Below are 13,669 nucleotides of genomic sequence, written 5' to 3'. Positions count from 1 at the left end.
AGGGTCTCTTTGCAACTAAACTGGTATAAATATCTGGTCCTCATATTTCTCCAACCTCTACTAACCTTTGGGATGATTCTGGCTCCTGTGCAAGTCACACGTTCTGGTCAATAAGCTTCAAAAGCAATACAGGAAGCACAGAGGAGTTAAGCCTAAATTCAAAGTTAAACCTTTAATTAATAAGAGAGGAGAGAATAACAAAGCCAAGGAGTACTTCTTTCCAGAAATGGTGGAAAGATTTATAAAAGAATCCGTGTTTTGTGATTTAGCTAAGGGCTGTGACTGCAAACATATCGAATAACAGTTTTGACCTAAAAATACATTTTTCATTCTAAAACTAGCGGTAAATGTTTTCCAGGTAAAGTTTATTTCAGATGCATTAAATATTTCTTTTAAAAGCACCCTGGGAGGCTGAAGGGCCACAGGGCACCCGGGCCTTCCTCCCACCTGACATCCTCATTCTTTGTTTTCTGGCTTTCCGTGGCTCTGGCACCAACAGGCACTGGGAGCCTTCGCAATGATCAAAGGGCACCAGGCCTGGCCTCAATCCCATGACAGGTTCCCAAGGCAGAGGCAGCAGCTGCTAAACTTAGGTGAAGGGAAAGGAGGAGCTTGGGTGAAAAGGGCCCCAAGTGCAGAACAGTGGGCTGGGTTCTAGCCTAACTTGTTCCTGTTTCTCCTCCTGCCTCAGGGGCTGGGGCTCAGGGTGCACAGGCCTACTACACAGGCCTGCCCAGCACTCCCACCCTTGGACCCAGGACACTCACCCAAAGGGCTGGTGCTGGCGTCTCCAGCGGGGCCATTGTGGGGGTCCCATAGGGATGCTCTCCCCAGGGACTTCCCCTACGGGATCGGCAGCAGAACGAGCAGGTCCCCACGCCAGGGCCTGGCAGCCCGTCAGCTACGAGCATGGCCTCCTCCCCAGCTTCTAGACTTGCAGCCCCTGGTGCTCTGCAAAGTGAGAGTCCTGTTTCGTGTGGACATGCGCAGGAGGGCTTTCCAGAAGGGAGGTGTTTGATATGCCTCATATCCTCCAGGGAGTATGTGGCTTTAGTGACTACGGGTGACACACAGATGGGCATTTGTGTTTCCTCACAGGGCCTGGGAGTGGGCAGGGAACCCATGTGTCATTTAAAAAAAGAGTCAGTAGCTTTCTGAGTCCCCCATCCGTTTCCCAGAAGCACAATGTGTCACCACGTGAATGAAGAAAGAAGACCATGTTCCTAACTCAGTGTGGGGTTGGAGCGTGGACACAGCTCCTGGGAAAACACAGCTCTTTCCAAACCCTGCCTGGAGAACCACATCTAGGTCTTCAGTGCTTTTCCTGAAATTCCTTCCCCCAAACAATCAAAAGGTAAAGTTCATGTGGCTTACGTAGAAGCCAGTGTCCTAGCCAGGGAGAACGGCGGAACTTCTATTTAGTCTCCTGTTTCTTATGCCTCATGAAAAGCTGGTTTGTTTACGACTGAAAGCCTCCAGCAGCAACACCATTCCCTAGGATGCAGTCAGCCTTCTGCTATCAGTTTCAGTCTGAGAAATTATTCTCTTGCTGAGGAAAATCCACCTGGTTCCTCATCCTTACGAGCAGCTCCTGGTTTATAATACAATAGCTGCTTTACCCAGCTCTGAAAGTAGCGACAGCAATGAGAACCTAGCTATAGAGCTTGCACAGCCTTGCGTCCGGACTCTCCTGGTGGCTTTCCCCAGATATGCTGTAACCACAGGAATATGTAGACTGGGACTTGGAAGGGTGGAGAGGAGGTTTTATGAAATTTAGATACAAATCACAAAGAACCTTAGATTTAAAAGAAACCATAGTGACCGTTTAGTTCCAGGATGATCAAATTTGGCTCTGTATGAAGCCAAGTTTTAAAACAAATTAAAATAAATACAGGTTCTTGGCTTCCACCCTGGACCTAGGGAGCTTTGAATTTCCCAGAGTGGGGTCCAGGAATCTGTCTTTTAAAAATACTTCCTGATTTGGGAACTATGATCTCATTTTAACTCCTATAAATGAGGAAGATTATTCCAGAGGGTAGGAGATCCATGCAAAGTCACTAGAAATATTGAGTCATGAAATAAGATCCTGACGATATAGACCAGGCAAACAAAGAAGGTGGCTGTTTGCATATGGCATTTTGACCATTTCAACTACCTCATTGTTCTATAGGAGATTAAAAGTCCAGTCCGCAAAAACCAAAGACCAGAAGCCATCAAAGAGTGTTTCTCTGCTAATCAATGCTCATGATTTATTAGGTGCCTCTGAGTACAGTGAAGGTAGTATGGCTGGGTGTGCATTTGGCACCCAAATGCTTCTTTCACCCCTTCCCAATTGGAGTTGTATTCCAAATGCATATATATGTTTTTTGTTTTGTTTTCTTTTTGTTTTTGTTTTTGAGAAGGAGTCTCTGCCACTCAGGCTGGAATGCAGTGGCGCAATCTTGGCTGAATGCAACCTCCACCTACTGGGTTCAAGCTATTCTCCTGCCTCAGTCTCCCGAGTAGCTGGGATTACAGGCACCTGCAACCATGTCCAGCTAATTTTTGTATTTTTAGTAGAGACAGGGTTTCACCACGTTGGCCAAGCTGGTCTGGAACTCTTGACCTCAGGTGATGTGCCTGCCTTGGCCTCCCAAAGTGCTGCGATTATAGGTGTGAGCCACTGCGCCAGGCCCCAAATGCATATTTTTGTTCAACATACGCTGCACATTAAGTTTCTTTGTTCAGTTTCCTAACATTATGATTTGGCTTTTAAGTTCTTCTCTAGTAGACTCTGAGGTTCTTAGAAGTAAAGGATGAACCTTAAAACACGTGCACTCAGACCACGGCCCAGAGAGGGATGCTGTTACTAAATATGCCTGCTGAATTAATAAATAAATGGACTTTCACAGTAGGCATTTCCTTCGGCGATAATTCAGTCTGTCCCAGAATATGTATTGTAAAATAAGATTGAAACCAGGAAGTAAAGAACATAGTGATCAGTGTGACTTATAGATAATCTATGTATAAAGCACAAGGACCTCGTTTTTCTTGTTTCTTCCCTGTTCCTGTGACTTTACTGGCCACTGGATGAATCCCTTTGGTCCTGGCCATACTCTCGCCCTTGGGTAACCACAGCCTGCCCAGCTGTGGCTGATCATGGCCTTGCAGGAATGAGGGCCTGGGGTATCAGAGCTTCTGCTGTTTCAAGAGATGCTCTAACATGGAGTTTTATGGGAGATCTCTTGATTTTGAAATACTTGTCCATATTTTATGTGTTTTGCTTTTAGACAAATCTTGTCTCTGACAGGTCTGTCTCTGGGCCCCCAGTTTGCAACTCATGTGCTATGGACTGAATGTGTCCCCCCAAAATTCATATGTTGGAACCTAATCCCCAGAGTGCTGGTGTTAGGAGGTGGGGCCTTTGGCAGATGAAGCCTTCAGGAATGGGAGTAGTGCCCTTATAAAAGGAGCTTCAGAGACCTCGTTTGCCAGAAGGAGCCATCTATGAAGCAGAATGCAGGTCCCCACCAGACAAGAAATCTGCGGGTACCTTGATCTTGAACTTCCCAGCCTCCAACACTGTCAGAAATAAATGCGTTGTTTATAAGGCCCCCAGTCTATGGTGTTCTCTTACAGTAATCTGGGTGGACTAAGTCACGATGCTCCCAAACTGGCACACAGCCCTCAGAACCGAGCATGGCCCACTCCCTTGCTTCACTGAGATGCTTCTCAATTGTCACCTCCTTCTCAGAGGCTTTCCCCACCCGTCCTCTCTCGAATCTCATTTGTTCATGCGTTAAGCTGTCACCTCCCCTCACTAGGGTATCAGTGCCAAAGGGGCAGGGACCTCGTGTGCTTGTCCTCCGTCTCTCCTTAGCTCCTGGACATGCCCAGCGCACAGCAGGCTCTCAGAAAACCCACCTTGATTGTGGGGAAGGACAGAAAGCAGCCGCCCTACAGAGAGCTGGGCCTTTCCTAAGCTGATGGTTGAGGGCGTCTGTTCACCGACATACAATGTCTGCCCTTTCTTTCACATCTACTCAATTACTCGCTTTTGCTTCCCAAGACTTTACAGAAGATTTTCCAACAGCTCTTCAGTCCGATAGAAACCTTAAAATGATTCTGGATCTCAGAACCTGGACCCTCCTGTGCTTCCCAGGGGAGGAAGCCAAGATCTGGGCGGAAAGAGCACAGTTCAAGGTCTGGCTGCAGGTTTGTGCTGGTAACCAGAAGCCACACTGTTCTAGTCTCACATGGGGTCAGCAGCGGCACGTGCCTTGGAATGGCGTGGGACCTAAATGAGTAACTGCAAAATGCTTCTCTCCTCCTCCTTCCTGATATAAAGCCGTCAGGGCCCCCCAGCCTCCAGCTGGGACAGAAACCACCACTCCTCCCTCTGCACACAAGCCATGAAGGCAGCCGTCTGCCCCAAGCACGGCACTCACCTTTGAGGACAGGCCTCTCCCCGATGCTGCGGATGCTATAGGCAGCACTGGACAGGGGTGCATCTGGAATGAGCTCTGCGAGCAGGTACCCCGAATACCAGGCACACAAGGAGGCGAAGACCACGAACACCACCTTGAGCAGGCCTGCAGAGAGGACACCAAGCAGCTGCTGTGAACGACTTGGTGGCGGCCCTGGCCCTTGGCTCTCCCCATCCCCCCTGTGGCTTTTCATCCCGGCCCAGTGTCAGGGGACTGCGCTATAGGCACTGTGCTCCTGGGAGGAGGCTCCCAGGGTGGGAGGCGGTGTCAGGACCTTTGAAGTAGACAGTATCAGAGAATACAAACAAGACAGGAATGCTTTCCAGGGCAAGTTGTATTTGCTGTTGGTTTAGGTCTTAAGTGCGTCCTTGAACGTTTATGTCAAAGCAGCTAATCAAGCACCTTCTGAACCAGCATGCCCAACGTGAACCTGAAAAAACAAAAGCGGCTCATTCCCTTCGTGAGACACAACTGGATTTGAGCACGCTCCTGCAATTACACTGAAACCTTCAGGGGTAAAGCTCTGTCTGTTTTGTTTATTTCCATATCACCAGCACTGGGAATAGTAGCCGACGCCCAGCAAGCATGCAACGTATTCCTGCTGGATCAAGGCCTGGCCACGTAATACTGGGAAAAAGTCCCCAAACCTGTTCTATCACCACGGATGTGCCTGCTGGGCCAGTCAAGGTTCCCAGTGACAGAAAGTCCATGGAGATATCTTTCTGGTTGATTGGCAACAATATCTTACTTCTCTTGTTTGACATGAGTGGCACGATTTCCAAGGAAAAGGCATTGATCTCCTCCTGGGTCACCAGAGGCCTGGGGGGTGGCTCTCTGTCTTTTCATAGGCAACCCATGGCCAGGGCTTTTAGAGTTTGCTCCCTAAATATAGCATAGATCAGAACTCATTCAGCAGTTTGCTTACCCAGATTGCTACGATGCAGGGATAACCACAGGCCCTGAGTAGGATGGGTACTGGGGTATGTGCCCAGCGCATTTAAATATGTGCTAATAGGGACAGTCCTAAGAAGTAAGAGAAGGAGGGAAGGAGGGAGAGAGACAGGGAGGAAAGGAGGAAGGAAGTGAAGGGGAAATGAGGAAAGGAGGAAAAAGGAAAGGAAGAGAAGGGAATGTCAAGTCTGAAGGGCCTGACAATGGGCCCCACCCGGGGTGCAGTTCTGGACCTCAGCTTGACTTCCAGCACCTAGAGATCATCCTTCCTTTCTCAGGAGCGCAGCTGTCCCCGGCCCATGCACCGGCTATGCTGCACCAAGGCAGCGTGTGCTACTGCTTGGAGGCCCAGGGCTTCAGCAGAGGGAGCCATGGGGATGGAACGCGATGTTTCTGGTTAGCCTTGGGGTTTGGTTTTGTTTTGCTTTTTTGAGTGCATATTTCAACACCATTTTTAAATTTCGAATTTCCAAACTGCTAAGATTGTTAGACTAGTAAGCATAGGTGGTTTCCTCTGGGGAGAGGCCCAAGGCAGTGTGATCAGTGCAGTTTTCAGGACTGGAAGGTCATCTCAAAGCAGATAAACCAGACACAGAAAACAAAATGAGACAGGTGCAGGCTTGCAGGCCCCTCTCCCGCAGCTGCACCAACGGTTGTGCTCAGCCACCTGCGGGCGCTGCACTCCCGGGCTCATTCCTCTGCAGGAGTGGTCTCTGCCTAGAGGGTGCTCTCCCCTACACAGCCCAGCCACAGCGCCCACACAGACACCACAGATGCTTCCCTCCAGGGCCACCCAGCATGCCTGTGACACCGCATGGGTCGCTGATTTTCCAGAAAATTCTGTTGGATGAACAGAGTGCAGAGTGGGCTAAGACAGCAGCAAAACACGTTCAAAGGCAAAGGCCGTCCCCTGTATCCTGTGCATGTGGGTCGTAGCTGGACTGTTTCATCCAAGTGTTGTATTTGGAGAAGGAAACTGGCTAACCAGACAACGTTCAGAGGCTCTTCTAGACAACACGCCACACCTGAGATCCTGAGGAACAAGCTGCTGTTTAGCTTGGAGAAGGCTGAAAAGGAACATTATTTACCTTTTGAATGTGTAACAAGCAGCTACATGAAGGAAGAGGTAACTGTGGCCCCAGCTGAACAAAAACAAATATGTGGACATGACAGAGAAGAAAACGGAGAATAAATAAGCCAAGTGTCCTCACAAGAAGAAGGGTAGCCCATGGCGGGTCCTGGTGCGGCAGGGAGCTCTCTTCCGGGACACTTTTCAGGACTCCCAGGAAGACTAGAGAGTATTTGTGCTTTGGGTGAGGGGTGTATCCAACGACCTCTAGGCTGGGGACAATCTGGAGTCCAGCATGCAGCTGGCTGGGAGAAGCCATGATCTAGAGTCCGAAACACCTCCAGGGTGGGAGGCAGATCCAGCCGCCAGCACTGGGATCGGGACATCATCAGAAGATGGGTGATGAGCCGAACCAGCAGCCTGTGCTCAGGTCTAGCACAAAGTCACGGAAGTATCCCAGCCGCTAGAGGGAGGGCAGGACGTAGTAGCCAGGAGGTGACAGACAAAATCCAGGCAGGCAGCATCATTTCCTCAGGCTGCTGTAACAAATTAACACCAACTGGGTGGCTTCAACAATAGAAATTTCGGCTGGGCTCAGTGGCTCACGCCTGTAATCCCAGCAGTTTGGGAGGCCAAGGTGGAGGGATGGCTTGATCTCAGGAGTTTGAGACCAGCCTGGGCAACATAATGAGACCTCATGTCTACAAAAAATTTTAAAAAGAATAGTCAGGTGTGGTGGCACAGACCTGTAGTCCCAATTACACAGGAGGCTGAGGCAGGAGGATTGCCTGAGCCCAGAACTTTGAGGTTGCAGTGAGCCACGACTGCAATATTGCACTCCAGCCTGGATGACAGCGAGACATCATCTCTTAAAAAGAAAAATTGAAATTGAAATTTATTTTCTCAAGATTCTGGAGGCTGGAAGTCCAAGATCAAGGTTCCTCTGAGCCTCTCTCTTTGGCTTGTGGATGGCATCTTCTCCCTGTGTCCTCACAGGGCCTCTGTGTGTGTCCTCATCTCCTCTTCTTATAAGGACACCAGTCAGATTGGATCAGGGCTCACCCTGATGACCTCACTATATCTGAAATAGCTCTTTAACGACCCTATCTCCAGATCCAGTCACATTCTGAGGTACTGGGCAGGGGTTAGGACTACAACATGTAAATGGGGTTGGGGGGTTGGCGGGGGGAAGGCACAATTCAGCCCCAACATAGCACTGGGCGAGCTGTGGCACAGCCTCTCTGTGGGTTGGACACCAGCAATCAGAGCTCAGTCCTGGGGATGAAAGCAGGATGGGCAGGAGCCGAGGCAGCCTGTCAAGACAGAGGCTCAGACACCAGGCAGTAGGGAAGAATCAGCGCTGAAGCTGGGACACACTTGGGAAGAAGAAAGCTTAGGAGCCCAGGGCTTCCACTAAGATGACTCCCGGAGCCCCAGTGGGCCTGCCCCGATGGGAGGAGACCCAGCAGCTTCAGAGGTGGGGGAGGAAGTACACAGAGTCCAGGAACACTTCTGAGATTTTGAAACCAGGATCCTGCCTTTCCCTGTAAGGTAATAAAGTCATCATCAGCTCACGGAAATCTCCTCCACTGTGCTTGCTGCCCAGCAGACAGGATGAGTGTTAGAGCAAAGGCCGTTCTTAGCACAGGGGGAAAGCTAGTGAACTTTCTCCTAAGAGACTCACCTCTAGTGTGTCTGCCTCTGTGTGCATGTGTGTGGGTGCATGTACACATGTCCCAGCCAATCCCCACTCTCAGATCCACAGGGGTCTCAGGAGGGTCCTGGCTGCTTCACTTAAGAGCCAGAAGCTGGGTGCAGTGGCTTACACCTGTTACCTCAGCATTTTGGAAAGCTAAGGAACCCAGGAGTTCAACTTGAGGCCAGGAGTTCAAGACCAGCCTAGGCAACATAGGCAACCATCTCTATAAAATGTTTAAAAAAATTAGCTGGGCATAGTGGCATGTACCTGTACTCTCAGCTACTCAGGAGGCTGAGGCAGGAGGATTGCGTGAACCTAGAAGTTCAAGGCTGCAGTGAGCTATGATCATACCACTGCATTTCAGTCTGGGCTACAGAGCAAGACCCTGTCTGTAAACAATAAACATTTAAAAGGTGCCAGAAAGAAAGTAATCCTGAAACCAAATGGATATGACACTGGGTTACAGGTAGGAGGATTTTAGGGCTCTCTCCCTCCCTCCAATCCAAGGGCCACCTAAAAAGGGCAATCTCAGGCCCTAGGACCCAGGTCTATTGACGGGATTTCCTTCAACCTGAACGAGGACAGGGAAGCTGTTTTCACTGCTGTCTTACCAATATGTATTCAGATCACCTCACCTTGAAGGCCACACCCACACCTTTTGTACTTGAGAGGCCAGGAGAGATGAGGGTGGATGGTCCGTATTTTGGGACTCACTGCCTTTGGGATCCCAGGCTCTGCTGGCCTCAGTATCCACTGTCGTCACTGTCCTGTGCACTGAGCCTTTTTGGCAGAAGGGCTAGGAAGAGCCACTCTGAAACACCACAGTAGGAGTGCAGCGTAACCGGCCTTGACGGTCCACACGCCAATGCCCATTTCAAGGCATTACGATACCCACTACCAGGCCCTGCAGGCGAAGGCATGGCGGCAGCTCAACTTGCTCCTCCCATTCGGTCTGAATGTCCCTCCTGGGAACGTCTGCCTGAAACAAACCCAGCACTGGACAGAAGCGTCCAGGGCAAGGCCCACTCCAAGAATGTCTCCTGATCTTTAGCTCATAAAATCAAAAGTGAGGCATCTCTGAGTTCCCTGGGCAGCTTCTCCACAATCAAATACGCCTGGATAAATACAAACCTGGTGTCACCTCGAAGCTTCCTACGAAAGGACCCCACAGCTCATGAGTGAATCATGAGGTCCGGATGTGAAAAAGTCCTGGCTGAGGGAAAGCAATGTAATCATATTCAGTATTGTCCATAAGTCACCAGGAAATAATAATTATACAATACAGAAATAATAGAAAACACTTTTCCAGAATAGCTATAATGAAAGTCGGTGCCCTAAGGGAGGAGATACATATCTCTCCTACAATCCACATAAGTTATCGAAAACAGTGTCGTTTATAGTTTTTAAGGAAAATATGAATATTTTACACGAGGCAAAAATCTTAAAATGCGGCTTTCCTACATTTGGGAATGGTGCAGAAAAGAGAGCATTTAGAACTTGCTGGAGTGTGATCACAGCCAGAATGCTGGTGCTGGCAAGAATGGCGATGGTTCAGTCCAACGCCCTCACTACAGAGGACCTGGGATCCAGGACCAGGAAGTGATCTACCGAAGAGGCCCAGAGAACTTCCCACTTCTGAACCTGCCATTTTACACAGCCAGGCTACGTCGCTCCAGGAGGAATCCATATTCTTCAGATTATAGGAGGAGACCCGCAAAACCAATTAGAAAGGGCATGTGCGACAGAGGCCAGGGCAGTGGACACCAGGACCCGAGATGGTCTGTGACAGGAAAGTGACAGAGGACAGAGGCGCAGCTAAGACAGACTACAAGAAACGCGATGACTGGTCAAAATAATGGGTTTCTCCTTTCCTTTTTCCTATTTTTCCAAATCGTCCACAGTGTCAAGTCGTTTGAAAAATGGAAAAAATAAAAACAGCCTTACCAACTGGCAGCGGCCAGCCCCTCCCTGGCGTGCAAGGTCAGGGGCACGGGCAGGCGCGTACCCTTCCCCGGAAGGAGAAGCGTGGAGAGCCCGGGTGGGGGGGTGGGGTGCGGGGCTGTGCCTGCGCTCCCCACCAATCTACTTTCCAAGTAAAATGTTACAGTGTTACATTCCAGGTTCCTCCCTAATCCCATGCACCCCGGCTGGGGCGGCGGGAACAGGCCTGGCGAGCGCGGGCAAACAGGGTCGGGGAACCCTGCTGGAAACCTCCGCTGTTCGCCCCCTCTGGAATCGCTTCCCGCATTCCTGATCCCAGGTCTAAGACCAGCCTCGGCGCCAAGAGCCAGCCCTCCCCCTTTTGCTAAGCGTGGCGGGTCCCAGGCAGGGTTAGGGAGCGACGCTTCCCCTGGGGTCCTCCTTCCCCGCCCCTACCCTCGCCCCGAGGCGGGGGCGCACTCACCACCAGCCAATGGGCGCATCTTCCAGGTGCCGCTCCCCTCCTGGCCCTGGCGGCAGCTCCCAGGCGACCGCAGCCAGCGGAGCCCCTGGGTCAGGAAGGCAAGGGGCGGGCAGCGGTCGTGTCGGGCAGGGGCGGGCCAGCTGGGTGCGCGGCCAGCCGGGCAAATGGCAGGTGCGGACCCGGCAGGTGCGCGGGGCGGGCGTGGGCGGGGCAGGTGCGCGGGGCTGTGCCCCGGGCTGTGTCCGGGAGCTCTGAGGTCGCTGGCGGAGGGTGGACCCGTTCCCCGCCGGGCTGACCCCGGGCCAGGGCTGATCTGACCGGAGAAGCCCAGCAAGGTTGGCTCTGAAGGGAGGAAACGACGCCACTTGACGCTTTGGCCCCCTAGGCTCCCAGTTAATATCTCCCAAGAGGAAAGGGAAGCATGACCCAAGCCTTTCAAACGACAAAGCAGAGGCCCAGCCCAGTCCAAGTTCGCCGTCCATGTCCACTGTCTGAGGCCATCGGTCTTCTTTGCTTCCTCCAGAACAGTCGCTACAGGCTCGCTGTTGCCAGCCCAGCCCAGCCTAGCAGGCGCCGCACCTCTTGTTTTCTCTTTTACTGCCAGGATGATGAATTCATTCTGGGAAAGTGAAGCGAGGGCCATGCCCGGCCCCTCTGGCCACGGCAGAGGTCTGCAGGTCCTCCTTTATATGATATCATGACCAAGGAGCTTCAGGAGTGGGGGTCAGGCAGATGTGTGAAGACATCAGGATCCCCAAACAGGAATAGCTCCTCTCTCCCCATCCACGGGTACACCTTCATTCCAAACACCCATCAGGTTTTTATAGCACTTTTGACCCATGATAGTCACAGTGGCCTCAGGCTACCAAGGGCAAGTTAAAACTCCGAGCCCAGTTGGTCACTTTTGCAGAAGAGAGCTCCAGGGAAGCAGGGTCTGCGAAAGACCCAGTCCCCACCCCAGGGTCCGGCTGGTTCTTGGTAGTTCTACTCTGCTCCGGCCTCTCCTCTCTCAAGAAGCCTAAGGTGCCCTGCCTTCCCAGGGACATTATCCACCCTGTGGGTCACCCTGGTGGGCTTGGCCCTGAGTCTCCCTCCACCACTGTCTTTGCTCCTGGGAAGTTCTAGGGACACATGTCCTGTGGACAATGTGGCTTTATTCTTCCAGTTCACCCCCACCTGCTGTCTCCCCAAACCAGAGGGACCAGAAGACAGGGGTCTCCACAGTAAGGAATCCTTCCTAATGACTCAAGAATCATGCCAGCGTTGGGCCTGAGCACGGCCCGTTTGAGTCTGGATGCCACTCGGATCTGCTGTGCAAGAATACTGAGAAGCCACTCTCCAGCTAGTTGGAACGACTCCCTTAAACCAATGAACTGACCGCCAATCTTACCTTCATCTTTAGCTCACCTGACTTCAGAGGTAAGGCTTTTATCTCTGGGTTTGTTTTCAATTTTTAAAAAATGTGGCTAAAAAATGCACAACATAAAATTACCACCTTAGCCATCTTGAAGTGTAAAGTTCAATAGAGTTAAATAAATTCACATTACTGATCTCCAGAACTTTTTCATCTTGCAAAACTAAAATTCTGTACTCATTGCACAACTCACCATTCACCCTTGCCCCCAGCCCCTGGAAACCACCATTCTGCTTTTTCTATGAAGTTGAGCACTCTAGATACTTCATATAAGCGGAATCATACACTATTTGTCTTTTTGTGACTGGTTTATTTCACTCAGCATCATGTCCTCCAAGTTCATCCACGCTGTAGCATGCATGTGTCAAAATTTCTTTTCTTTTTAAGGCTGAATACAATTCCATCGTACATATGTACCACATTTTGTTTATTCATTCATCCATCCGCGGACACCTGGGTTTCTTAACTACTGTGAATAATACTGCTATGAACATGGCTGTGCAAATATCTCTTCTGGATCCTGCTTTCAATTCTTTTGGATACACACTGAGAAGTGGAATTGCTGGATCACACGATAGTTCTATTCTTAATTTTTTGAGGAATCACCATACTGTTTTCCATAGCTGCACAACTTTATAATCCCACTCAGTGCACAGGGCATCCAGTTTCTCTACATCCTCACCAACGCATGTTGTTATCTCTTTTTTTTTTCTTAATAGTAGCCTTCCTAATGGGTAGGAAGTGATATCTGATTGTGGTTTTGGTTTGCATTGTCCTAATTGCTAGTAGTGTTGAGTATCTTTTCACGCTCTTGTTGGCTATTTGTATATCATCTTTGGAGAAATGTCCACTTAAGTCCTTTGCCCAGTGGACCGTTGTGCATCATATTTCCTTAAATTACTTTAGTTACATATTCCTTCTAAAATAAAACATCATCAATAGCAAGAACTACTGTTTTTTAAAATATTTTCATTGTACATTTTTCCCTCTAGATTGTCATTTGATGTTGACATTACCTTTGAAATAGACACAGATCAAATAAAATCAAATTAACAAATATTTATGGGGCACCTGCCATGGTGCCTTAGTCTCCTTAGGCAAGACTTAGTCTGTTTGCTGTAACGAACACCATACTCTGGGGACTTAAACAGCACACATTTATTTCTCACAGTTCTGGAGTCTGGAAAGTCTAAGGTCAAGGTACTGGCTGATTCAGTTCCTGGTGAGTGTCTTTCCCTGGCTTGCAGACTGATCACTGTCTTCTCACTGTGTCCTCACATGGTGGAGAAACAGAGAGAAGTGAGGGCTCTGGTGTTGCTTCTTAGAAGGGCACTAATCCTATTATGAGGGCCCACCTTCATGCCCTCATCTGAGCCTAATTACCTCCCAAAGGCCCTATCTCCAACCACCCCAAAGCCATCTAATTGAAAGATTAGGGCTTCAACCTATGAATGTTTTTGTTTTTGTTTTGGTGGGGGTGGATGCAATTCAGCCATGGCAGCTAGATCCTAGAGAAAAAACTGCATACCCTCTGTCCACAGTATCCACATATGATTATAGCAGCAAACCATATACAACCCAACATTCCATCTACAGGAAAATGGAGGAACAAATTTTGGTATATTCATGTGGAATACAACTCAGCAAAACAACAACAACAACAACA

General features: G+C 49.8%; 1 protein-coding gene across 2 annotated transcripts in view; it reads right to left on the bottom strand.

Annotated features, from left to right (window-relative positions):
• The window catches only part of FAM3B (FAM3 metabolism regulating signaling molecule B), a 40,736-nt gene extending 30,037 nt beyond the window's left edge, over nucleotides 1-10,699 (bottom strand). The window contains exons 1-2 of one of the 2 annotated variants that reach the window (XM_004062833.4): nucleotides 10,590-10,699; nucleotides 4,428-4,571 (exon numbers count right to left, since the gene is read on the bottom strand). In XM_004062833.4, coding sequence (XP_004062881.1) covers nucleotides 4,428-4,571; nucleotides 10,590-10,608 — 163 coding nt within the window. In that variant the 5' untranslated portion in view covers nucleotides 10,609-10,699. The remainder of the gene's footprint in view (nucleotides 1-4,427; nucleotides 4,572-10,589) is intronic. The other variant, XM_004062834.5, reaches the window with a different exon arrangement.
• Nucleotides 10,700-13,669: the final 2,970 nt, after the last annotated feature.

Source organism: Gorilla gorilla, chromosome 22, assembly GCF_029281585.2.
Source record: "Gorilla gorilla gorilla isolate KB3781 chromosome 22, NHGRI_mGorGor1-v2.1_pri, whole genome shotgun sequence".
NCBI lineage: Eukaryota > Metazoa > Chordata > Mammalia > Primates > Hominidae > Gorilla > Gorilla gorilla.
This window is presented reverse-complemented; position numbering and strand designations above follow the sequence as displayed.